The 26146-nt window shown below is 40.7% G+C and overlaps 1 protein-coding gene across 1 annotated transcript in view; it reads left to right on the top strand.

The window, feature by feature from the left end:
* Nucleotides 1-26146, top strand: part of ACER3 (alkaline ceramidase 3) — a 52679-nt gene that overhangs the window by 14062 nt on the left and 12471 nt on the right. Inside the window, exons 2-7 of the mRNA XM_032207739.1 lie at nt 3467-3577; nt 10173-10225; nt 13554-13606; nt 16377-16458; nt 17553-17588; nt 24871-24929. Coding sequence (XP_032063630.1) covers nt 3467-3577; nt 10173-10225; nt 13554-13606; nt 16377-16458; nt 17553-17588; nt 24871-24929 — 394 coding nt within the window. The remainder of the gene's footprint in view (nt 1-3466; nt 3578-10172; nt 10226-13553; nt 13607-16376; nt 16459-17552; nt 17589-24870; nt 24930-26146) is intronic.

Here is a 26146-nt window from a genome sequence, read left to right as displayed (position 1 = left end):
ATCTTTGTGCATTTATGGTACTGTATATATATATATATATATTTTTTTTTAAGACCTGAGGATGATTGAATGAACATGCATAGTAAAACAAAACAAAAAGCGTGGTGGTTTTTACTCTTGCGTTGGTATCACGGCGTGCAGGTGTGTGAAACACAGATACAGCTCTACTCTACATTTATTAAAGGTTAGTTTATTTCTTCCTTTGGCAGTATTCCTGTAGTTCAAACAGCTCCCTTGGATCCTTGGCATTTATCCATGGTGTGTTTGCAGAGCACAGTTTCATTCCCTCCAGCCTTTATTGTTGGGCTAGGGGAGCTAAACCATTTTTGTCCCTTCCCATACTGTAGGTTCCCACCTTACCCTCGCAGCTGAGAGATGCTCCTTGTGTAATTTTCCATTTATTGGTAAAAACAGAACATCATTTTCCACTGCTGGCTTTCGTGAAGACTTCGCTATTTCCCTGCCTATCCTGGAAATAAATTTGGGGGTGCCTTTTAGGCGCCTTAAATTTTAGGTGCCTTCCAGTGATGGCTTATGGTTGTCACCGTACAGTCTTTGTTCTCTTTTCTGCCTCTTCAAATAAATCAATCCTATGTTTGGGATAAGGATCCACCTTCATATGGCAAGGCATGTTCTCGGTCACAATATTTCAAGTACTGGTCCAGCACCCGAGGAATCCAGTACTGAAATGTAAGAGTTCAGTACAGAGTTAAACCCAAAGCCAGCTCTTTTGTCAGCTCTCTTTTTCCCCATTTTCAACTTCCATATCCATTTCCTTCAAAGCTTCTTTCATGTCCTTGTTCGCTAATTAACTTGGGAGTAATAGGGCTGCGGTTACTTGTGTGTCCTTTTCCTTCTTTCCTGGTGTTGTTTGCTAATCTCTGGGCATGTCTCGCTGCCGTTCTTGATGGAATTAGTTAAGAAATTTTTAAAAATCCCCTTTAATTTGAGCTATTCTGTGAGGATAATCCTGCAAAGACTATCAGGACTTCTAGGAAATCTCCACTCCGGGGGACCTTAGGTTTAACAGCGGCCTTGTAATTTTTCTGCTTGAAAGAAGTAATTTTCCTAGCAGCATGCCCGAGTACTTCATTCATTGTTCTCCCACCCCCAATTCCTTTATTTAAAATTTAAAATAAGCCCAGTTTTCAATAAATGTTTTGCAAATAGGCATGCCTAATCTGTGCTGCAGACGGACTGAACAATACGGGCCAGAAAGCGCCGAGAAGGAGCGGCAGGGATTTACAGCTACATTAGGCCCCCGGTATTTCCTCTCCCAGCAAGATGCTCCTAGATTAAATGCTCATAAATTTCCCGTAATTTAACCTAATTACAGCTTTGCAGGAAGTGTCGAGACCTTTGCTTTCCTACGGAGGCATCTCTTTGCTGCGTTCCTGTGTCCATTTAGGCTCGTTAGCCTGCTGCAGATCTCCGTGGCTGTCACGTGCCTTCCCTCCCACCCAGGGACAAGCAGCACGGGATTTCTTTTGTTCAGCACTTGCAGGTTTGGGTTTTTGCCAGCTTTTTGCCCGTTGCATAATAAAAACGACCTAAAACAATGATGTTTATGTGATGTCTAATAAGATCTCCGTGAAATGGGTGCGTATGAGAGCTCTTCCTGAAAGCGACAGACTTGCTGCCTGGTCTGGGTGTAGCCTTTACTTTGTTTTTTAAGATTTTTAAGATTAAAACATCGTTTTAATGATGTTTTTGTGTGGTTTATGGGAGGTGGCGGCGATGGACCCTGGTTTGCAGCAGCTTTCTGCCAAGCCTGGTCTCTGGAGAGAACGAATCCCTGCCCATTGCATCCCTGCAGGAACACTGTGAGAGGTTAATGCTTCCCCTAAGAAACAAGGCATGAAAAACCTCTGGGTTGGTACAAACCTGAACATATTTACAGAGCTGGTTTGATTTCAGCTGGGTTTCTGTTCCATGGGGGAACCTCTCTGCAGAGCTGCCCCGAGGAATGACATCTCTGGCGTGGTTGTCATAAGTTGGTGAGGCTGGTGGTTGTTCAGGAGGTGATGTTAAATCAGTAAAGAAGGGTTCGTGTTGGATGGGATGCTTATCTGGTCAAGAAGAGCGTCTCAAACTGAGATTTGGATTTAATTTGTTGGCTCTACAAAGCTAACTTATTAAGGCTGACTGGGTGCGCTTCTTACCATGGGTCCTGAAATAACCACTTCTGCCAGGGGTTAAATTTTCTGTAAACCTTTAAAATAGGATTTCTGTTCCCAGAGGTGCTGTAATACCTTGGGGTTTTGTGATCGTAGTCTGGCAGTTACCACTTCTCTCTGGTATGGATCTTGGAGGGTAGATCTGAAAAGCAGGTGCTTGGATGTGCTCAGACGTGGTCTGCTCACTCTCATTCTGTGTTTTACATAGTGACATGCTTCCAGGAGTTTCTGCCAAACACAAAAGGCAGAAATAATTGTTCTTGGCCTCCCCGTATCCTCATGCATCGTGCTTGTCATGGAGCTATTTGGAAATCAGAGTTAAAATTTTAACTGTATATATTTAACTGATGGCATGTGAAAATTTGCAGCTTAATTGATGTAAATGGCGTTCTGCCTTTTTCTATACCAGCTCTTGCCCAAGTTCGTCTCATTCCTGTTACAAAGTCTTAATTCTTGAAATTAAATTTGTGATTGGGCTCAGAAGCTGAATCTGCACCCCTTCTGCTGAGAAATTTACATTTCCTTTTGCCTCACTTACATTTCTTACCATTTCATTGCGCTTTTGTGATGGCCACAACAGTTTGAAAACCTGTCAGAGTGGGAGAGTGGTCTTGAAATGAGAAAACAAGAGGAAAGAAAGGTTTCTTCGTCTTTCCCAGTGCTGGAAGCATCATCCTACCCTCTGGTATTGGAGCTCTTGATGAGCTTTGGCACTTGCCTGCCATGCTGAGCATTAGGGGCTGCTTTTTGCTGGTCCTTATTGTGCCCTCTTGCAGTCCTTGATCTTGCATTGTGATCTGCGATGCAGCTCCACCTCAGGTTTGTTCTGTGTGCTCTGGGAAGACCGAACAGCTTTTGTTGAGGAATGGGTCACTTTGTGACCTTAAAGCATCTTGAAGGTGGTGTGGAGGAGAGAGTTAAGGGAAGGAAAACCACTGAAAACTGTATTTGGGGCTTTTATATCCTTAAGGAGTTGTGTTTTAATTCATGTGCCGTTCAATCAGGTAACCCTACCACCATCTAAGCCAACCTTTCCAGTTAATTTAGTTTTTTATTGCCCTCCAAACGTGTAAAAGGACAAAAGAGAACCATTTAGCCTTCAAATAGTTAACCACGTTGTAGCAAAATTTAACCACATGTTACATTTGAAAGCAGAAGACAGTTTCAAAAAGGGGCAGCGTTCTGGATGGGAACTGTAGAAGCAGCCTTTAATGAATGAACGTAGCTGTGCTTATTTAAAATGCCCAGTACCCAGTTCTAAACCTCTGCTTTTTGTTTCTGTCCTACAGGGAACACAGTGAGTAACCTGATTTTCATTCTACCTCCAATCTATGGTGCGATTCAGACCTATAAAGATGGCCTTGAAAAACGGTATTTAGCTGCCTATTTGTGTCTTACAGGTATGTGTAACACTTACTTTGCTCTTTCATTCTAAAGGGAGCCCAGATGTGCAATGAACAGTATCTGAATGTGAATAAATCGAGTACTAGAATCCAAATACTACGTGTGAAAACTTTAACGGTTTAATAAAATTGAGGTTTGTGTTAACAGGGAAGTGGCATTTGTTGGAGAGGCATGAAGTTAGAGTTCACTAAATAACTTCATGAGGTTTTAAAGTGATCCGTTTCTGGCATCTGTGCTCTCTGATGGTTTACAGAGGGTATGTGGTCCTGCTTTCAAGCAGTTTAATGCTGTATTAGTGTGGGTTTTAACACTTCTATGGGAAAGTAATACAACAAATGGGAAAGATCTTAAAGGAATTGGAGAGGCATTCTTTCATGAGTTGGAATTTGTGTTCAGTTCTTTGGCACATACCACCCAACAACCCGACTGCCATCGTATTTAGGAAGCTTAGCAGGGATGGAAGAACAACCTGACGTTGTGAACTGCTTCCTATAATGGCAAAATACAGAAAAGAAACATCTCCCTTTAGAACCTCACTCATATAACTTAAAAAAACATGTTCCTTATGCAGAAAGGAGGTGTTTTAAGATGATTCAGACTTGGCAGTTGGTCTTGAGAAGTGGATTTCACAGAATTTGTGTTTCATGGGATTTCTGTGTTTGCTGTAGCTCCCATCTTTGGGGAAGCAATCTCCCTCAGTCTTCTCAGTGGTGAGAGACTGGTTTACTGTAAATGTTACTTCTACGACTGGCATAACCACGTATTTTGATAAAACACTGCTGAAAAGCAGATACCCATATGCTAAACATACTCTTGGTGCCAATGAAGCTGTAACATACGCTAGGTACAACTTCAGGGTTTTTTTCAATTTCTTGGAGACCCAGCTCAGCTTTGATAATAAAAAAAAATAATAATAAAGAAAAGCAGCAGCAATGTACAGCCGTGGAAGTTTCTGACCGCTTTCCAAGTAGCCATTTGTAGGCGTTTTATGGTTATTCATATTTGTCCCAGTATAAAATAGTTTGGTAGAAGGAATTTCTGAGGGTCAAAGTTTCCTTCTTAAAAGACAGAATGAAACTAAGCACTTGCTGAAGTTGACTTTTCCCTTATTCTTGAACCAAAGTATCCTATACTACCATTTTTTTAAAAACTGAAAAATGGAAAAAAAAAAAACACAACTGCATTTCAGTCTCAGTATTTACCATAAATAGTGGCTGCCTCCTCCAGTAATGCTTTGTGATGGGTAAAATATGCCAGTATTTGAACAGAACATCAGGATGTCACACCAAGACTGCCAGAAGGATTTCCAGCCCTCAGTGGGCTTCTGGTGTACCATTTAACGTGACTGTTTAAAAGAAGTCTGTCTTTGTTTATGATACATTATTTTTTAAACATTTTTTTGTACTGTTCTTGGTTTTTGGGAAGGGGAGCTCAGCATCCAGGCTTGGTAGCAGTGCTGCGAGGCAGTCCTGAGCTCCAGCTGAGCTCTGCTCCTCTTTAGCTGGGCAGAAGCCTTTGGCTTCTGTCTGTAATGATAATGGCTTGACTTTCATTTCTTGTATTTGGACCTAGCGTTGCAGGTCAGTCTTCAAAAAGTTTCTCTCCTGTTTTGTCTCTGCTTCAGTGGAGTGTTTCACAGCAGTTAAAAAAATGTAAAGGAATGTAGGCAGCTTTATCATTTTTCAGTGGAAAAACAGGAACAGGATAAGGATGCTTTGGAATCACAAACCTCTTAACATGTGTTTTACTATCGAATAAAGCAGCAAATCAGTAGCTAAATAGAATTTTAAATATAGCTGAAACGTGCCAAGACCGTTAGCATTCTCTGCATGTGAATGAGTGAGAAGAGAGGGCAAGCGTACAGAAATATATTTTTGTGAGAAACTGCAAGAGAATACCTTTTCCTTACAACAATTTCATTTAGCAGATTTCACTCTGTGTAAGTAATTTCTTACAAAGAAATAGACTGAATCCATAAAGGAACAGTGAATTTAGCACAAAACTGCTGATTTCACTTCAGGCTTCGTTAAAAGACCACAGGGTAGAACTGCTAACTAGCTAATAACGCCTGTGGGTTGTTCTGTTAAAGCAGAAAGTCTTCCACGATTCTGCTACGAAGATGGAGGTGGACATTTTAGTTAGGTTTTAACAACTTTGATTACTGAGAATTTTACAAGAAGTTGAGGCAGCTGTCAAAGCGGCCGCTGCAGTTCCATCTGTTGGCGTTTGAGAACATAAGACGTGTTGTTTCTAGACATTGTTGTGATCCAAATCAGCTGTTTCATTTGGATGCATCCAGACATTTAGCTGATTGTCAGCTCCTTTGTGTCTTAGCACGCTGTGCTCAGTGCTTCACTACATACCCTACAATTTTCCTCTTTGAACCGAGTGCCTATTGAATTAGGAGGGCACTGTTTGTTTCACGTACGTGCTAAGATCCCAAGCTGGCAGGACAAGAAGGGGGATTTCTAAGTAACTATTTAAATGAATTCCTTGTTCACTCTGGTGCCAAGGCTGAGTTGTGCTTTTCAGCAAGTTCTTTGAGATCCAGCACGCTGTTCCCAGCCCTCGTTTCTGCTGCACTTCAGCTCAAAGGGCATATTGTCAGTGAACTCAGCACAAGCTGGATCAGATTTTTAAGCTTTGGAGAACTATAGAAAATAACCAAGCTAAAATTACTAAGAATAATCTTAAGCAATTACTTTAGCATTTTGCATCTCACAAAGCAGGTAGGACAAATCAGACTGTTGCTGCCTCAAAGCATGTGCAGATGTTTGGGATTTTGGTGCTGTGGCATTTTAGCAGGTTCCACCTTTGTGGTTCCCAAATGGTTTATATTCTACGAGGGTCTTAATTTAAATATATTTGTATTTATTTCTGAACTTTATTTCCATTGAAATTCTCTATCTGCAAGATGAGTTGTTAGAAGTCCTTCACCCGAAATTAATTCCCTTATTGTTACCTAAGAGCCAAAGAGGAGGTGCACGGGCCATGTCAGTGTTTGTAAATCAGACGTGCTCGGGGACATTCCTGAGTGCTGAAGCCAAGCAGCGTGGAACAGCCCCGTGTCTGTTCATTTTAGCCTCCCAGACGAGGTGACCGTGTACAAATTCACTGTCAGAGCTCCTCTGGCTGCTGGATGGTGCCTGGGAGCTGCTCAGGGTCACTCCTGTCTCTTAGGCAGTGGAGGGGAAATCATTTTTAAGTGTTGAAAACAAAGTAATTCAATTAAAATAATTCATTTAACTCTGCTTTTTCTTCTTGTTTCATTCCTTGGCTGTTCACGGTGCAGCATGTTGCTCCTCTTCAGTTCAGCTCCATTATTTTAAGAAAGTGTATTTGGGTTTCAGCTCCAGATTCAGTCAGCTCTGTGTAGTTTTGATACCTACTACACGTGTAGATACCAAAATAAATGTGTTTATATCTGGAGCCTGCCCTTAACATCCACCCTGCCCTTAATAATGTTTAGTGTAGGACCTGTACAGCTTAAATTCACATCTATGAAATCCTAACAAACTGATTTTTCTATAAAAGCGTAGGCTTGTGATTGAATAATTCTGAACGCTGATGGACAGTCTTATATCAAAAATGAATGGCAGTTAATTAAGACACCTCTAATTCTTCCTCAAATGATTGAAAACTTCAGATTTATTAAGGTCACTCTGATTCAAATCCTGAGAGTTTACTTGGTGTGTATCTGGAGTTGGATCTCAGGCATAATTATTTCTAGTATGGACATTGCCTTGAAATCTCGGTGTTTTGAGCACAGTAAAATAAATATGCATTTATTTATGTATATCCCTCATAACTGGAGTAGTTCATCAGTGACCTCTTTGTCATAAACGGAGTTGCTTCAAATGGTGTTAAACTTCCCAATTGCTAGGAAGTTTTTAGTGGGTTGAGCTCCTTTCCAAAAGGAAATAAAAGGAGAGAAAAATGGTAACTTCTGCTTACAAGATAAGGATAAAATCTGTTGCTCAGCTTGTCAGTGGCTATATGGGGAAGCTGCTTCTATTAAAAAACCACTGGAATTGCTGTGATCGTGATCACTTGTATTGTGAAAACTACAAAGCTGGTAGAACATCTCAAGGCAGCAGTGGTTTTGTGAAGCCAACGCTCCCTGGAAATGCCTTGATCCTGAAGTTATTATGTGATAAAAAGTCTGTCCGCAGATAGCGGCATTCCGGTAGATCTGCACGTAGAAGCTGCACACAAAGACACCCAGGCTTAAGCAATAAACCACTATTTATTGGAGAGAAATACAGGTCAAGCCCCTTGTAAGCTTGCTTTAAGCCTGGAAGATAGAGGTGATGTGTTCTGAGCGTATCAGAGGAAGTGCAGATTTCCTTGCAACACTTGGCATGTTATAGGTATTTCCTCTTTTCCCTTTTTGAAAAGTTTCAGCACTGAACTCGGATACACTGAGCCACGAAACAGCAACTCAGCACAGTGTGTGTGGTTTAAGACATTATTTGCCTTCTGCTGAAGCTTGGAAGTTGCATGGTAGTGTCAGTGAGGCAGAGCATCACCTACTTCAATGCTACAGTGTGGTTCATCATCTCTTAATGCATTTGCCTTTTTATTTTTTTAAATTTTGACCAGATTCATGAAGCTCTTCACAGTTCTGTGTTAAGCCAGCAGATAAGCCAAAGGTAGAAAATCAGAAATTTGGCTCTTAGCTCATTCAACTTTAGCCTTTTTACGTTATTCTGCAGTAAGCAGGTATAAATGGGTAAGTGAAGAACCACATTTCGTTCTTTAGGCATCATTTAAACCATCTCTTCGTAAAGATGCTGCTGTGCCCAGTTCCAGCAGGGTTGGAGGAGATGTTCTTAATGCTCCATCAAGACTGCTGCGAGCAGAATTACAGCCATTTCCAGTAAAGGTTTTTATTTTAAGGATGGCCTTGTGATGGTTCCCTTTAAACTTTTCTTTGTTTTAGATAACTATTTTATGCGTAGCTCTCCAGTGCATAGCAAACTTTCAGAAAGAAGAAGGAACTTGGTGTGATCAGGACACAGACACAGCAGTTTCTTGATCAACAATTTCTAGAGATTATTTGTAGTCCCGGGATTAATGACCTGAAACACTTAATATCTGCAGCGTTCTCGATTTTTTACAAAGACTGGAGAGGAAAAACAAGCCAGAAATAACTGCTGCTAATCATGTAGCAGGAAGGGGAGGAGTGTGCTCAGCAACAGCTTGTTGAGATTTATATCCCCAATAGCATTAAAAAGGGACAACAGAAACAAAAGAAACCTAACGAGATGTTTTGTTAATTTAAAACGAATCGCAGCTTCTGTGAGTTGCAATGATTTTGTCCATATTTGAGCATTATAGTTGTTAAAAATTGCAAGGGTTTATATCATGAAGATATTGAAATCACAGTGACAGCCAGGGTAATGTAATGGGTGGTGCTGTTTTAATGATGATCTTAATGTGGTTTTTCTTCAGAGTGAATAATGGTCGTCATCTGTTGTGTTTACCTAGGAATAGAGCTAGGAGAATTTCTCATTAAAACCTTAATGAAGGTGAAAACAGACATTGCTTATTGTTTGGAAATATTTTATATGTTACGTGCTTTTTTAAATAAGTTGGTTGAGTGTGTATAATCACAGTCATCGTCTAAAATCATCTAAAGAAACATCTCAGAGCACAGCAGCACTGCCCAGCCATCAAGGACTGAGTGGGAAATGCTCGGCTTTTGCTGAAATTAGTCTGAGGTAAAGCCTAATTTCTTGAAGGAAGACAAGACATCAAGTTAATGTACTTACTCCTGCAAAAATAGAAACGAGCTAGAGCCTAATGAGAGTGTTTAATTGTTCACATTTCAAAGTAATGAAGGATACATTAAATACTCAACCAGCTTTGCTCTAAATAATGAAATCTAACTTCCAAGACATATTGTCTTTGTCTAACTGAAAAAAAAACAACTCTCTGTAGGTGAAGTATACATCTCATAAATTAATTTCAGGATAAATTCAGAGTTGAACGTACTTCAGATAAAATGCAGCATATAGAAGGTTGAGTTTCTGAGAAGAAAGCTTGGAAATGGTGATCTCATTTCACAAAATGAAACCATACTGCATGGGTTTTGTGTATGCAGAATTTCTGATTCTCTGAGCTCTAGTAACAATTCGGTTCTGCCTCTATCACTGACCAAAAGCTGCTTGTAAAATGTACATTTTAAAGCTGTACAAAAAGCAGAAATATCACAGACTTTCAGGACTACTGTGTATGAACGATGCTTTCCATTAGAGAAGGTTTGAGGCAAATAAATCTTAATGTACTAAAAAAAGGAGGTAGAATAAAAATACTCCATTCATTCTTAGTTCCCTCCACTCCTACTCTCAACTGAGATCATTCTAGTTTGTAGGAGACAGGGAAACCTTCCCCATCCCCCCAAAATCCAACTATATCACTGGTGACAAGTATAAAGCAGGCAGCCAAGGAAAATTGGATTTGTTTCCCTGAAGTGGGATGCTGATGGTTATTTATTTTTTTTTTTGGTAAATTTTGTTTTTAGTTTAATTCACCTGAAATTTTTCTACATAGACTTGTGTTATAACCACGGTCTTGGTTTGTTTTCAGCCGTGGGATTGGGATCTTGGTGCTTCCACATGACCCTGAAGTATGAAATGCAGGTGAGTACTGCTAAATCGCTGTAAATCGTGGTGTATCTCACTTTATAGTCATATTGCCATTTCTGGTCTAGATGAAACCTGTGTAACAGGAGTTAATTACCTCAAATATCATCTGTACAACTCCTGCTCTTAGCAGAAAACTCGCATGGTTTCATTTCATTAGATATTTTTCACCAATAGATGTAGAGAAATATGCACTTGTATGGATTCCTAAAATAAAGCTCTAATCTATTGCGTACTTCAGCAGACAACACTTTATCCTTTGGGAAATCACAGTTATCTTCTTAGTCACGCTGTTACTTCAAAATTCCTGCAGCTGTGGTTTGACAGCAAGCAGCACAGACTATTGTTAGGCTTTTTTTCATCTCATTTTTTTCTCTTACATTTTGTGTTGATCTAGATCTACCTGGAGCACAGATACTGAGGTCAGTATCTTCTGATTAGGAGTAGTTGAGTCTCCTTCTCTCTCCTGCTCTCAAGCAGAAGATATTCAGCAATAAATCACAGGAACTTGTCCTGGAATCACGTAGGAATTTGTTTCTGGTATTATCGGGTTTCCTAAAGGACACAAAGTATCTTGTCATGTTTTCGGGCTCAGAAGATGAAGGAAATTGAGCTTTGTATCAACAAAAGGAAGAAGTGGCATTCAGTTCAAAATGAAGAAGCCTTCATAGACGAGCACGTGCCAGGAATCTGTGTTCCTACCATAGTCAGTGGAGTTTAGGGAACCTGGCAGCTGGGCTGAGGCATTCTCCAGGCAGTCTTTGCTTGAATAATATCAGTTTTCCTAAATTTTCCTAAAGAGAGGTGTGTTCAGTGCCATTTGAGACCACAGGAGTATTCTACCTGGCCTCCAGCTGCCATCCCACAAAGCTGCAGGTCCCTTAGGCCCCACATCACATCCACCAGTCTTGAACGGTTGTACTGGAGACCCCAGGGCATCTCAGAGAGCATTGGGCACGTCCTCTCTCTTGCACTGATGCACGTGAACAAAGCCACACTGAACCCTGGATAATTAAAATAATCCAGGTTTAAAACACCTTTTTTTTCTCCCCTATGTTTTGGGCTTTTTTAATCCAGATGACTGGTGCTGCTCACCACACAGTTGCAGTGTTGCTTCAGAACAACCACAGCTGCTGAGATCTGTGGTATTTTAAGGGCAAACAGAAGCAGAGGAGAGGGGAGCAGCAAGCTTTTGCATCATTTTTTTTTCCCACTGGAGTAAAAGGCTTCGTGTGAGATAGAGAAAGCGCACACATTATTTTGGCAGCCAAGCTAGATCTGTGGTCCGTAACACTGATTGCTGACTGATGAATCACCTCGGAGGAAATATTTCAACCAGTAAATAATCCTTTTTTCACTCACGTTGTCTCGTTATGATTCAAAGTCAGCATTGATAGCTGTTTGAAGAGAGTTTCTTGACATTTGCTTCAGTCTTAATACTGTAAGTGTTCAGCGTGCAGATAGCTTAATTAGGAGAAATGCGAAAGCTTCTGTTCTTGAAAGCGGTTGCTGGGAACATTTTTTCTGAATTTATCACCTTTTTTAATCTAGTTTTATTTTGATGGGAGTGTTACTTGATTGTGGCTCGAGGGATCCAAAATGCTTATTTAACCAGCTAAATCAGCACACCAAATTTCCTCCTATACATGTCTCAGACATCCTGTTGACAGGGTTTCTGGAGGGATGAATTCCTTTTGCTACAGAAGCCATTGTATTCCGCAAGCAAATTTTAGCTAGGATTTGTTAAGACTCTTTTTGCTGTTAATGTAAAGTCCCCAAGAAGCTGTCAGTATATGCAGTGTGTGCACAGCTGTCTAAATTTGAAAATATTTACTATATTTCGTATTTTTTGCCTTCTCTTTCTGATTTGAGACTATAAATCACTCCCGCTCTTCAAGAGACGCATGAATTAATCCTGCAGCTAATTCCTGTCGGGCTCAGGAAGAACATTGCTCAATTTCTAAATAATAATTATTAGTATAAAGCTGAATTCATCCCCTGCTTGTTTTTCCTCTCTAAGGCAGCACAGCACAGATGAACTAATCTGATGGCAAAGTGCCACCGAACACGCCTGACAGCCTCATCTGCCGTTTGTCTTCCTGATACTTTTTCGTGCTACCTATTGCAGCCCCTGACAATATAACACAAAAAAATCATAGATTTAAACCTCTTCTTTTTTTTTTTTTTTCTCTAAGGTTAGATGTGTGCTGGGTCACCTGTTGGAAATAGCTCGCTGTGGGTCAGACAAGCGGGACCGCTAGCTCAGGAGAAGCAGCCAGGGTGTGGGTGAAGAATTAAGCCTTGTCCTGCAGTGGCAGCTGGTCATTAGATCTGTTTAGCTGCATTGTGAAATATTTCCTGAAGTTTGGGACCAAATTCGAGAAAAGCTAATAGTTCAAGCTTGGAATAATTCATCTCCCTGCTTCTGTAGCTCACTTTTTTTTTCCTCAATGTGAATGCTCAAAACTAAACAGAGGTTTTTGCCTGTGCAGACCAGTGCTGCCAACTGGGACAGAATCAGGCTGGCTCTGTAAGAGGGTTTTCGTAAGCTGGTATTGCTCTTAATTTGTCTCATTAGTCAGAAAAACATGACTGTGAACTCGTTAAGCACCCTTTACCAGTGCTGGGAAGGGAGTTGCTGTACAAACATGGCCATCAACAACTTCCAGCAGGATGGAGGAACGAGATCAAAATCTCTTTGCATCCGGTTCTTGATTGTCTTGGAAAAGAGGCGATCATGGGGGGGAGTAACAATTCAAAGTGTCTCAGCATCAGCATTTGCTGGATGTATTAGAAATCACAAGCAGCAGGTCTTCACTCATCCGTGTAAGAAATGTCCAAAATCAGGAAGTAAACATTCAAGCACATTACAAGGTGCTTCCTAAAAGGGTTAAAGTTCTCTTTTACATTATGGAAAAAAGATATTGTAAAGAGTTTCTTTGTGTGAAGGTTGTATAGAAGCAAGAAAATGTGACTGGTTGCATTGAGCAGGCTGTAAATGGTGTAATATTCAAATTGACTTTTAAAAACTAATTATTATAAATGCTTAAAGAGGTATGAACAGTGAAAATGGCATGATTCTTTAAAGGCATAGCTTTTATCAAATGTAATATTAAAAAAATTCATTGTAATAAGCTTATTAAAGCAGCAAAATTTCAGTAGCTGAATGGGATTTGACGCTGCCACATCCTGAAAGTACAATCAAGAAGGTGGATATCCAAGTGACTTAAACTCCTGTTTTCTTAAGACTTCTCTCCTTAATTAACTTTCACAAGCGTGTCAGTTAAAAGTGGTTTTCATGTTTTGATGTCTCTGCTTTTTGTAGCTGTTGGATGAGCTGCCAATGATATACAGTTGTTGTGTGTTTGTCTACTGCCTGTAAGTACTTGTTAAATGTTTTTTTTCTGAATATTTTTGAAATACTAACTTTGGTTTTATAGAATATGTGTAGCCCAATGTAGTGTGTAGTGAGGCTGACACTGAAGCTTCTGTTCATTTCAATGAGATCTCAGTTTTGCCAGCAGCACAGCTTTGTGACTTGGCCATTAGAGCACCAGGCTGGCTTTAGTCCTAGTTTTTGCTAATTTAGAGATGTTTTACCACTGTTTGTTTAGCAGTAAAACAAATAAACAAAAACAACAGAAAACTCTCTCATTAAAGAGCTGTGTTGTATACAACCAGAGCTTAGTGTTGCTTGGTGGATAAACAGCTGACATAATAAAATCACTTCAGTAATGCCTACAAAATTATCAATGTGGTAATTGATTGGTATTTTAGCAATGGTTCTGTGGTGTAGTCTGACGCCAAATGCAAATTTCAGATTGCTGGTTAAACCTGCTCTCCACTCATCTGAAAAATTAAAAGATTTTCTGAAGAGTTGAGTGCATGTGGAGAGTGTCTCAGAACATGCATCACTACTTAATGCTATGCCAAGATGTGTTCTACCATTTAATTTCAGGAACAATGTAGTGTTTGGTGACTGTAAAGGTACAGTAAGTTATCTTTTTTTTACCTGTTGCTGCAAGGCCTGGCTTTAACACAATTTGTTCTGTCACTTGGAAAGTCCAAATGATTAAAAAAAAAACCAACCCATTCAAGACAGAAAATAATTGTCATTTTGCTTTTGAACATATGATCAAATATTCAGCTGTTACAAATTGGAGCATCTTTGGTGAAGATTACTGGTAGCTTGCAGTGGAGATGGGATGCTACAGGACTGAACCTCCATCTGTGGAAATTACCATCCGTTTGTGATTCATCTGTTAGGATGATTTGTGCAAGCTCAGGACCGGAATAATAATGCCTCTGTTAGTGGAAATATTTCCATCGTAGCTCCCCATCTCCTTGAAATTGCCTTTGCATTTTTTGTCTGATTTGAATGTGATCGGGGAAAGGATGAGAAGAGGCTTTAAAAAACGATTTGAAAAAATAATCATGCTCATTTTGTGCAGCAGTTACTCTATCATCGTCAAAAGCACTGCAGCCTGTTACTGTATTTCTAGCCCTAATAAGATTCTACGTGTGTTTGTTTGGGAGTAATTAAAATGCTCTGAAGAATGAGCTCATGTTTAGCTTGGGAGGCCTTTAATAATCATTATGGTTTTCTTGAAGGTAGGTGGTGGGGTGGTTCTGCCCAGGACATGCCCTCATACATCATGCAGTCCTAGTGGTTCTTGAGCTCTGCAATTACTTAGGCCATCTATTTTGCAATGTGCTGTCCTAATGATTTTCTCCAGATATTCCTGCACATCTTTTTTTCCTTTTATTCATCCCTGATGATGTCTGTTTCTTAGGAGCTAATAGTAAAGTAGTCAGATGTCACTCTAGCTATACAGACATCTTCCTCCAGCCCTAATGATGTGGTGACTTTGGGAAGCACAGAGTGATACTGTTGCTTGTTTTCTTCACTTTTTTTCTTTTCTGATGAAGTTATGGTCTAAAGAGCAGCTCTGTGGAGGAGGACCTGGAGTCGTGGTGGACAGCAAATTAACCACAAGGCATTAATGTGCTCTTGTGGCCAAGAAGCCATCAGTAATAGTGTTGGTAGCAGGCCGAGGGAGGTGATCCTCCTCTTCTACTCAACACTGTGAGAAAAACTTTGTTTTTGTGGAGTGCTGGGTCCAGCACTGGGCTCCCCAGTACAAGACAGAGCTGGGCATACTGGGGAGAGCCCAGCACAGAGCTACAAAGATAATTAGGGGACTGGAGCATCCCTCATGTGAGGAGAGGCTGTGAGAGCTGGGCCTGTTCAGCCTGGAGAAGGCTGAGAGGAGATCTCAGCGTGGTATATAAATATCTGAAGGGAGGGCGTCAAGAGGATGTGGCCAGACTCTTTTGGCCAAGAGGCAACGAGAACGAGCTAAAACACCAGAAGTTCCAGCTGAAAGCGAGAAAAGACTTCACTGTGAGGGTGACAGAGCTCTGGGAGAGGTCTCCCACCTCACGAGTCCCTTCTGGACATAGTCACAACCCACCTGGGGTTGGCCCTGGTCACCTCCAGAGGCCCCTTCCAACCTCCACCGCCCTGTGATTTTGGGATGTGTCTGGTAATTCCAGCACAGTTAGACCTGAAGTGCAGCACAGAGATAATGAAGCTAATTTTAATTAATACTAGCAGCGATTAGCTGTTTTTACTTCCCACTTCCTCCAGTACCTGACCTAGTAAGTTCACTGCGCTGTGGCTGTGGTAAAGCTATAAACAGCCTGAATTGTACCAGATCTCCAGAGTTTGCTGTTTTGTAAGGCAGTCCCTTTCCCACACTGACTTTCTTCACAGATGTCATGTTTTTTGGCAGCTGTATTGCATTTTGAACTTGTTTCTAATTTGTCATCCATTAGCACCCCTTAAGCACCTTTGAAAAATGCTTCTGCTTACCAGTTTCTTTCCACTGACTGGCTTAGGTTTTTTTTATATGCATAAGCTTATTGGTTTTTATTTTTGCAATAGACTTCTTGAAAAACGTTTATTAGAACTGTGGGGTTTTCATATTAAAATGACATCTTTATTGGAGCAGCTACAATTCCTTGAAGGGCCTGAGACTCATTTAGATCAATTTTCTCACAAATTCTGTGATAATACACCTTGAAAAACACAGCCTTTACGTGCTAAGTGATGAATGTTATCACTCTCCTTTATGTTCTGTTCCAGGTATGAATGTTTCAAGTACAAGAACACAGTCAATTATCCACTGCTTTTCTTGTTAATAACATACAGCTTCGTAGTCAGCATAGTAAGTAACTTTTCTAATTTGGCATTTTCACCGTTATGTTGACAGTTTCTTGCCAGTGATGGAACATTGCACAGGCAGTCCTGAGTCTACACAGTTCCAGTCAAGGAGAAATTGTTTTTTTGGGGTGGGAAAACGATGTGCTGGCTTGAGAAACCTGAAATTTTTCAATCTAAAGCACTATATAGGATAAATGAAGAAGAAAGAAACACAGTAATGCAGTTGCTATGAATGTGAAGAAAAGAGTGTCCTCCGGCTGTGACATGTTATGAGACCCTGGACAAGCTGTCTTTTCCCTCTGGGCCTCACCTTAACTTGTCGACAGAAATGAAAATAATCCTGCTCAACAGGATGCAAAAAGGGAGCTGTGATGTGGTCCTGTATATTGACTGTTCTTTCAAACACCAGGCAGAATAAGAAAGGAACCTATCAGTTTAAAAACTTAGAGTTTAAACTGTGTCATGGCTAACTTGGTTCCCTTTCTCAAGGCAGCATGCTGCCTGTGTGAACAAAATTAGTTTTGTACTGGCCATCAGCCACAGTTGGAACATCTTTCATTATTTTTAGCAATAAACGTTTCCTATTAAGTAGCATTAGAGGTCTTCTGCCTTTAGGAGGCACAGGAAAGATGAGACTTAAAGTTTGTATTTTATACCTATGGCATGTTATGCCTAACATGCACGTTATGCATCTTAACTACTAGCTGTTGGTAAAATGAATTGAAATGTTATCATCAAAAACATTAATAATAGCAAATCTAAGCAGGGTACACTTTCTTGCAATGCTTATCAAGAATGTGTCTGGTAATTTCTGCATTGTAATTGTTCATGTTGTGTTGCAACTCTGTTAAATGAGAAGCTCTTAGCTGTTGATATTGCTATTTGTGCTTCTGAATTTTAAATAATTTCACAGTTAAAATCTGTTGAAGAGCCCTCAGGTTTTGCCAAAGGAAACTGCAACTGTTTAATCAAGTTTAACATTATATGGATAGGCACTTGTGTCTTTATTCTAACAGAACAAGCCTTGGCAATATTTAAATTAATGATGTTATGATTGTTCTCCATTGCAAATTACTTCTCTCTTTCTAATCTTTGCAGGTTTATTTAAATTTGAAAGAGCCTGTATTCCACCAGGTGAGTGTTGCTCTGGAGAAGTTTTGTTTAAACTGTGCTGGTTTAGCAGAGTGCTTTATAGGATGCTGTAGCTGGAAGGAAGAAGAGAAGGCAAACCCCATTTGTCTTTCGCTTTTTCTTTAAGCAGTACTGCTCTCTGTCACATCGCCATCCTGTTACTTGGTGACCTGAAAAACTGGAATGGTTTCTGTGGTGTTTTAGTATTTGACCTAATAGTCTAGGTTTTTTTCATCAGTGACAAGTGTAACGAGAGGGAGGCCTTAATGAGCCCTTGTGTGTTTTATTACATTATTGGCTGCTGTGAAACTATGACCTGACATCATAACATGGCTTGGGCAACTTAACCCCATGTTCTTCTCTCCCTTTTTATACATAAAACATTTTTTTTTTAACTACTTAATTTTACTTTTTATAAATCCAAGCTGAATTTAAATGGAGAATGACTTACAGGGTTATGTGGCAGGCTTGTTGTTATGGCCATAGAGGATTAATGGCATGTTTAGTACAGTTTTTTTTTTAGTAGCAACGCTGTCCAACAGTATTAATGTGCATTCGCTGCCAGTGGGAATAGGATTTGTACCACTTGCCTGCTCACAGGAGGTTAGAAGTCATGCTTGCTTATCTATGCCATGAGTAGCTTTCCTTCTTTTACGACTTTTTGATTAGGGATAACAGCTGAAAAATTGCCAAGCAAAAGCTCAGCTCTTCGCAGGACAGAGCTTTAAAGCCTCATTTTCTGCAATTGGTAGTGCCATCGCCTGTCAAAACGTGCCTGCTGCATCAGCGGTCATAAAAATGATGCATGTTTCCTGCTGTTGGATTAGTAAACCGATGATGAATAAACTAAATTCACAACTGCTCCAAACAATCTCTCCTAGAAACAGGAATTGAGACTCTACCTCTAGATAAAAAGAGAAACTTGCAGGGTTTTTGATCATATTTATTAAATTCCACCCACCCGCCCCCTGCTTACATTTTTGGCAGGAAGATGTTAGCCAAGGTGAAAAAGGCATTTTCTGATGCTTTTCTTGAGCTAGTTGTAACTGGTTTTGATTGAAGTGATTTAAAATATTTTGGGTAATAATGGCAGAATTTTCTACCTACGTTGGACTGTATTTCTTTAATTCATCTACTCAACCTGTTGTTATTGCAAAAGTAGATCTCAGCTTCCCTGTTTGAGGCATTCATATAGGTATTGTTTGATGTGCCAGATATTAAGAAGCTAAATATTATGACTTCTCTGGAAAGAGAGAAATAGGGAAACTTTAACCCATTGCCACAGACCATTAATATTTTGCATCTGGTTTCTCTTAGGTTCCGGATATGAATTCCCTGTTGTGATTTATACATAAGAAGTCAATGTAGGACAGATTGAGGCCCATAAAAGTGCTGGACTTATTACAACAACTCTTTCTAAATTGATTTTTATGGAGAACATACAATTATGGCCAAATACCAAATGTCCAAGTACTGTGCTTACTTTTTCCTACCCTTTGCCAAATGTGTTGTAAATCCGGAGGAAACATTTCTCTGCACAGCTAAGCAAGGTTATTTCTCTTAATATTTGTCCTCTTTATAATTTCAGTGTTTTCCAACCAAATGGATTGCACAGACTTGAAGTAAGGTTAAATACGTTCATGAAATCACAGTTTTAACTCGTAGTCTCAGTCCCTGGCTGTATTGGAAAGCAGCATTAGGACATAAAACAGCACTTGATTCCTCTAGGTATTTGTGATTGTCCTCATTGTCAGCCTTGCAAAAAGGGGAATAATTACCTGGACAGTTATATTCTCCATTGTTACAGCGTGTTTTTTCCCCAAAAGGTGAGCAACAAGAATGGAAAAAGATCCTATTACATTTCGTAGCCAGGATCTAAGCCTTACTTCTCAGTGGATTGCTTTCCACTTTCCTTCCCATCTTGGGCTCAGCAATTGCATATTGCCAGCAAGGCATGAAGGGGATTTCAGTTTATTATTCATGGCACAGTGGCAACAGAGACCAGCTTCTCTTTCTCCATTCAGACATTCCAGGTCTGTAAGGTGAAGCACCGAGACCCTTAGGAGGAAGGAGATGCACATTTTGGTCAGTTGGTCACTGCACATTGTTAGAAGAAAACACTTGTTTGCCAGACAACTGACTTTTTCTTTTCAGTTTCATCAATTAATCAAACAAAAGATTGCACTGGTCTTTACAAGCTTGTATTGGCTTGCTTATGTCAAAATTTCTGGGGATAAAGCACTGTTCTTACCTAATTTCCATAGTGCTAAACAGACAGAGGACCCAGTCATTCTCAAGCCAGCATGATTGTCAAGGAAAACAGCTGTGGCCTCTCCCTTTTTTTTTCCTTCTAGCACACAAATCTACTCTCTGATGAGAATTTTACTGGGGAACTGAACGGGTTAAAGCTTTCCAGAATTAGTCTTAAATCAGATTAGTTTCTCATCCCTGTTTACCACGTGTATATTTGCGCTTATAGGAGGAAAGGGGTGGGGGAGGATTGGCTGCTGTCCTGCAAGTAGAAGAAACAACCTGGAGAGTTAAATTTTTAGAGTCATGTCTTACAGGTGGCCTTCCTTCTAATATGACATGGCCTAGAAAGCTGTCATCTGCAAAGTGTGGTTTTCCATCTGGATTTATTTACCTGCTACATACCATATGCTGCCTATATGGTCAAAAACCTTATTTAGCTGATGGGTCAACTTACAGGAATAATGAAATCCATCTAAAAACCTTCTTCATTTGCGTAGTCGTCTGCTGCAAGAGTTTGAAGGAAGATTTAAACAGGGATAATTAGAAGGTAATTAGAAAAATAGACAAAATGTTCAGGTTAACCTGATAGCTTTTTCTGGTGGCTGCTTTCTCTATGTTAAGAAATGCAGTTTAAAAAAAAAACAACATCTTTTGTATAGACGTGACAGAAGTGTTGATGTGTTCTCCCATGAGAAACTAAGCAAGCTGGAGAAGTAGAGTGGGATGAAATTGCAAATCAGGTAAGGGAGTGACTAAGGGAACATGACTGAGGGAGATGATGAAAGGCAGTCCCAGTCTGGACTTCCTCGGGATTAGTAGTGGAAGTGTTTTTATTTAATGACACGTAGCAGGAAAAAGACTCGCCTCCTGATGAAAGTTGTGAAGATACAAAGTCCAGAGGAGGATGAAGAGAGAAGTGAGAGACCTAGAGGACTAACAGGACAAACGGGAGGAATGGCAAACAGGAGGAATGCATTTGCTGATCACAGCATAATAACATGGCCAGTGAATTCTCTGCAACAATTCAGATCAGATTTACCAGTTTAAGGTGACTTTAGCTAAGAGGGAGAGAGCGAGTGTTGGAGGAAAAGGTATTTCATTTGCCTAAATGAGTGAAATTGTCCTTAGTGGTGTTTTAAACATACAAATTAAAAGAAGGCAGCGGGAGGACTTGGGGTAGAACAAAACCTGTATTTTGAAGTGCACTTGGGAGCCTGAAGCTGCATGAAAAATACGTTGTGGCAGAGCACAGCTTGTTCAAACGTACAGGACTCCCTGAAACTTACAGGACTCCCTGTTCTGGGGAATATCTGTGGGCAACACTCAGTGTCCTGCAGCTTTCCAGAGTCCCTCCTGTTTTGGCTTAACCCATTGTGCCTCTTAGTGGAACTTGGTGCTTTCTTTCTGCATTCCCAGGGTGTCAAAGAGTCTGTTAAAAACTGTGTTTTTTCAGGACATGGCTTCACCCCAGAGCTTTTTATACTTAGACACTGCCCTGCTGAAGACCAGGTGTAAGATTTGAGTGAAATTTTGGTTACACAGCCTTGCTTCCAGAAAGCCAGTACTGCTTTCACTCTGGCTTTTACCTCTACCTGCACAATAGCTTAGGGAATGTGGAAAGATGTTCAGGCTCTGCAAAGGACCGGTGCTACAAGTCATTGAAGGGGAACCAAAAAAAAAATTTCCAGCTGCAGACCGTGTCCTAGAAGCTCTGGAAAGCTGCTGAGCACCGTGCAGCTGCAGGGACTTGGATGTCACTTGGCCATCATGTGCGTGCATCCAAACAAGACCAAGGCAGGTGAATCTGGATGAGCTCAGGCGTGAGCTGTCGGGGCAGCGCATAGTGCTGAACAGCCGTAACACTGTGCAGAGTCGTGTTATTCTGAAGCTATCCCTGCCTTTTTTACCTCTGCTCAGACTTCTTTCCTAGGAAAGGACGTGTAGAAGTCTGTTTTCTTGGTTGTAAAATTCAAATACAGTTTTCATCTTCAAGTAAAAAGATAGCTATTTCTTGATAGATGGTTTGTATATTGGTAGAGAAGTAGTGGCCATCAGGAAGCTAAAATCTTTGTGGGTCCCAAAGTGTGCACTCATATTTGAGGCTAATGAATTGGCTTTACTAACAAAGAGTGGGCAGAATCAGAAGAAATGGAAGGGGAAGTAGCAGGCACTTGATGCTTGGGTTTTCATGTGTCACTGAAGTAATTTATTAGTTAAAGAACAACAACAAAGGGGACTAAAGGAATTGAGGAACTTGAGCAGACCTCAATAAGGGAGACGTTTTGTGTTTTATTTGCTACTTTACCTTTCTTTGGGTGGACAGATGATGCCTGATGCATTTTTGGCGTGACTAAACTAGTGAACCCGATGGGTGGTAAAGGAATACAAATAAAACGCTGCTCCCCAAAGCATAAATGAGGTTACGTAGCTCCTTTACAGGCGTCTGGTGAGGAGCAGCTTAGGGAGACTGTCACAGCATCACCTCCTCGCTGTCTGCCTCCAGTGCACGGGGGATTGGAGCACACAGAGCAGAACGGTTTGTTGTTCCAGCCTTTCACAGGCTTTTAAACACGGATGTGTTTTCCTGCTAACAACCTATTTGCGTGGGGGAGCGGAAACTGCAAGAAATGGAAGTGTCAACTCTGGGCAAGTTTTTCTTCAGTCACTGCAAGGTTCCCTTTTTTTTTTTTTTTCTTTTCTTTCTTTCCCCTCCACTCCTTCCATTAACACTTCAGCCTGACCTCTTTTACAAGCCATTAAGCAACTCCGCTAGGAGATACCGAGCCAGTGGCTCTGAAAAAAAAAAAAAAAAAAAAAAAAGCTTTTCCTAGCTTTTGCTTTTCTCTGCTTTTAGTAGCTGCAAAAAAATCACATTTTTAGCCAGTGTTTTACCTGGGCTTTGGGCTGCGTTTCTCTAGACGTAATCTAGCGCTGTTTAGCTCCTCGTACAAAGAAGCTGAGAGCAAATGAGTGAAATGATAAAAGCTTGAGCGTGGTCATGCTCTAAACCAGTATGATAGCAGTCTCTCACTTCGTGAGTAGGTTTTTTCTGTGTCTGTGCTGCAGAGGAACGTTACAGCAATGGAAAATGCAGGTGAGAAGAGAACAGGGAGGAAATGAGGTTGAACTGAGGAGCCTTTCTGTGAGATTCTTCCTTCTTTCCTTCCCTCTCTTAGAATAAATTACCGGATTTGATTAGGAAAGCACACCAGGCTCTTTTAAATGAGACTGATAGAGTAAAATGGCATTTAACTCATAATTTTAAATCTGTATTTGACATATGGAGGTGTCTTTTTAGGGAGAACTCCCCCAATGCTGAGGAATTGGTGAAACACTGAGCCCATGAGCAGCCCCAGCACCACGTCCCCTTTCCAGCTTCACCTGGGACTGCTCAGCACTCGATACTCTCTCCATGTTGAGCAGGATTTTTTTTCTCATTTCTGTGCCGTACCCCAGGCAAGGGAACTGGAATGAGTTGACAGTTTTTGTGTAAAGTACAAGCCAGGACTAATTAGCCTTTCAAATAATTTTTGCTTTGTTTCGCTCTCGAACAGAACACAGAGCAGCAGCAGTTCGGTTACTGAAGTTATTTGCTCTCTCGCTGAATGCAAATAAAGAGCTGCTGTGCTGAGCGACTTTACATAGTCAATACTGGAGCTGACTTTTACCTGTTGCCAAACAGAAAGGCTCCCTTATCTGTCAGGTTCCTTATATACGCGCTGATAACGTGGTGTGCGCTGCTAACCTCGTCCTTTAGGGCTAAAACAAATTCAGAAATTTGCCTTTACGGACTTGCTGGAAGGTAGGTTTTCTTTCACAGGAACCTGTTTTGTGTCAAATGACTTGCATGCATGTGCTTGCAGGGCAATAACGCCCTGGTTACAGCAGAGCAGGAGGTGTTCCTTGCCTTGAAGACAATATCATCTAAAAGAAAGAGATTAGGAAGTTGATACAACGTGGTAAGGACCCTGGTTTGCAAACCAGTACTCTGCGAGCTTCAGCGTCGTTTGAAAATACACAGCAAAGGTTCCTCATTCTTCTGGGTCATGTAAAAACAAGGCAGAGTTAGGTGGAAGCTCACTAAAAGCAAAACTGAGATCAGGAAGGTCAGGGAACGAGCAAAGCGAAAAACAGCGAGGCCCTCGTGGGTCACTGGAGAGGGGCAAAGAGCAGGGCAGGGCTGCTCGGAACAAGCTGCTTTTTGGCAGGAAGAAGGCTTAGAGAATAAAAAGGATGGGCAGTGAAGCGATGGTGTTGGTGTCAGATAATCCTCATCCCTTCATCAGTCAGGCACGATGCTCATCTTTACTCTGTGTGTCTTGGAGATGGTGTTGGGTGCATCCAAAGCTTGCCAGAAAACAAATGGAGAGTGATTTAAAGATCATGAGGCAGAAAATAAATAATTACCTCGACCTTTTCTATAAGCCAGGCTGTTGCATTCAGCTTCATGGAGCCTACAGTGAGCCAGCTTCTGCTCGTGGAGCTTTTCGGAGCATGCAGCCTCCTCGCTGTGTGCTTAGATTGAATCCCAGCAATGCGGAGTAGTCGATTTAAATGCTTCCTGCAAAGGCTCTTCCATGCTGGTGCTCGGTGTGGGCAGAATGCAGTGTTTGCTTTCAGGAAAAAAAAAATACACTTCCTTCACTTAATATTTGATTAATAACTTTTAAAAGTGTTTTCAGCTGGTGTTTATGCGTCCCAGGGTTGAAATGTACAGATAGAGAAGAAATAATAGGATTTACTTAGCAGTTTGATTGCAGGATGTTTACCGAGTGCCATCTAGCGTTTGCTTTCTGATTCAAAGAAACGTAGCTGTGGTTTTACACTGACCTTTCTCGTGATCGCATAAACAGCGTGGTTATAATTGTATTTTTATTTGAAACTTCTGTGAAAGCTCTGGAGAATGTAGCAGGGGTGTTACTTCTTTGAGGCTAAGAAATAAAAACCAGTCTGCAACAAATGTTATTCCTGTAGCATTTGATAAAGTCTCTTGACTACCACTGCTGAATTTTGTCTCTGTTTTTATTTGCAGATCATGTATGGGACACTAGTTTCCATTATAGTTCTACGGTCTGTTTATATAGTATTATGGTAAGTATCATTCTGTATTATTATTAACCCATTATAAGATATAACTTCATGGTCTGAACTTTTGGGTAGACCTGTGCGATGTCAAGAGTTGGACTTGATGATCCTTAAGGGTCCCTTCCAACTCAGGATATTCTATGATTCTATGATTTGTGTCTTTTTTGTGGGTTTAACAAGAGAAATGAGCAGTGGCGAAATTCCTTTAACTGGGTACATGATGCTAGCTCATGTGCACGGCTTTGTTAAAAGGAATTGCCTCACCTCCCAGCATTTTCTTGAAGCCAGGGGGTTATCATTAAGCAAAGTTGCTATCTCTGCACTTGTGGTCAGCCTGGGACTTCAAGGGGGACAGAGGTTTTGTCCTCACAGAGCTGGATAAAATGTGAGACCTCTTGCAAGTGTCCAAACTCGACTTTTGATTCTTGGAGGCAGGTAAGAGCTGGGCTCTGCAGAGCTGAGCCATTAGTTTGTGTTTTCCTTTCCTCGTTCCATCTCAAGCATCTAAAATGCAAACGTAAAAGATAAAAAACAAACAAACAAACAAAAAAAAAATGATAGTTTTCACTACAGTTTTGAATAAGTAAAATTAGGTATATGTAATGGAAATTTTAGTCACAGATACACCGTACAAAAGGAATTGAGTGTTGGGACACATTGAGAGGCTTCAGAGCACAGAGTTGGTGTATAAAACTGAAGAAAAAGGAGTTGAATCAGTACTGGGATAAATATATTCCTTTAGTTCTCAGGGGCTCAGTCAGTTCCTGTCTCTCCCCTGTGAACAGTTGGCTTTTTTATGGGTTTGGGGCTTGCCTTTGGAAGTCGCTGATTTCTTTCTACTGTGTCTTCAGGCTAAATCTGCCTTTTGTTAACCTTTGAGTTATACACGGGACTGTTCAGGAACACAAGGAGGAATGCAACAAAAGGTGTGAACTTAAAGTGGATTCATTGAATCACCTTTCAATCGCAATTTCAGTTAATTTAGTTTGACTTTCCCCCAAGAAATCGCCACAAGCCAAGCATAAATGTTCACAAACTGCTATTGAGCAAGAAAAACTTAGAGCTGATTGCATTTGCTTGCAGCTGTAGAAACCATAACCCGTTTAAAGAAACTTTTCAAACCCATAAACATGGAAATTTTAATCCTAACCTAGAGATCTAAAGGGGTATTGCCTTAAATTACTTCCAAGGGGAGCGAAGTTGAATCAAGTTTAAGGAGTTCT

Source organism: Aythya fuligula, chromosome 1 (genome assembly GCF_009819795.1).
Source record: "Aythya fuligula isolate bAytFul2 chromosome 1, bAytFul2.pri, whole genome shotgun sequence".
Taxonomy (NCBI): domain Eukaryota; kingdom Metazoa; phylum Chordata; class Aves; order Anseriformes; family Anatidae; genus Aythya; species Aythya fuligula.
The sequence above is the reverse complement of the archived record's forward strand: the minus strand, read 5'-3'. Positions and strand labels throughout refer to the sequence as shown.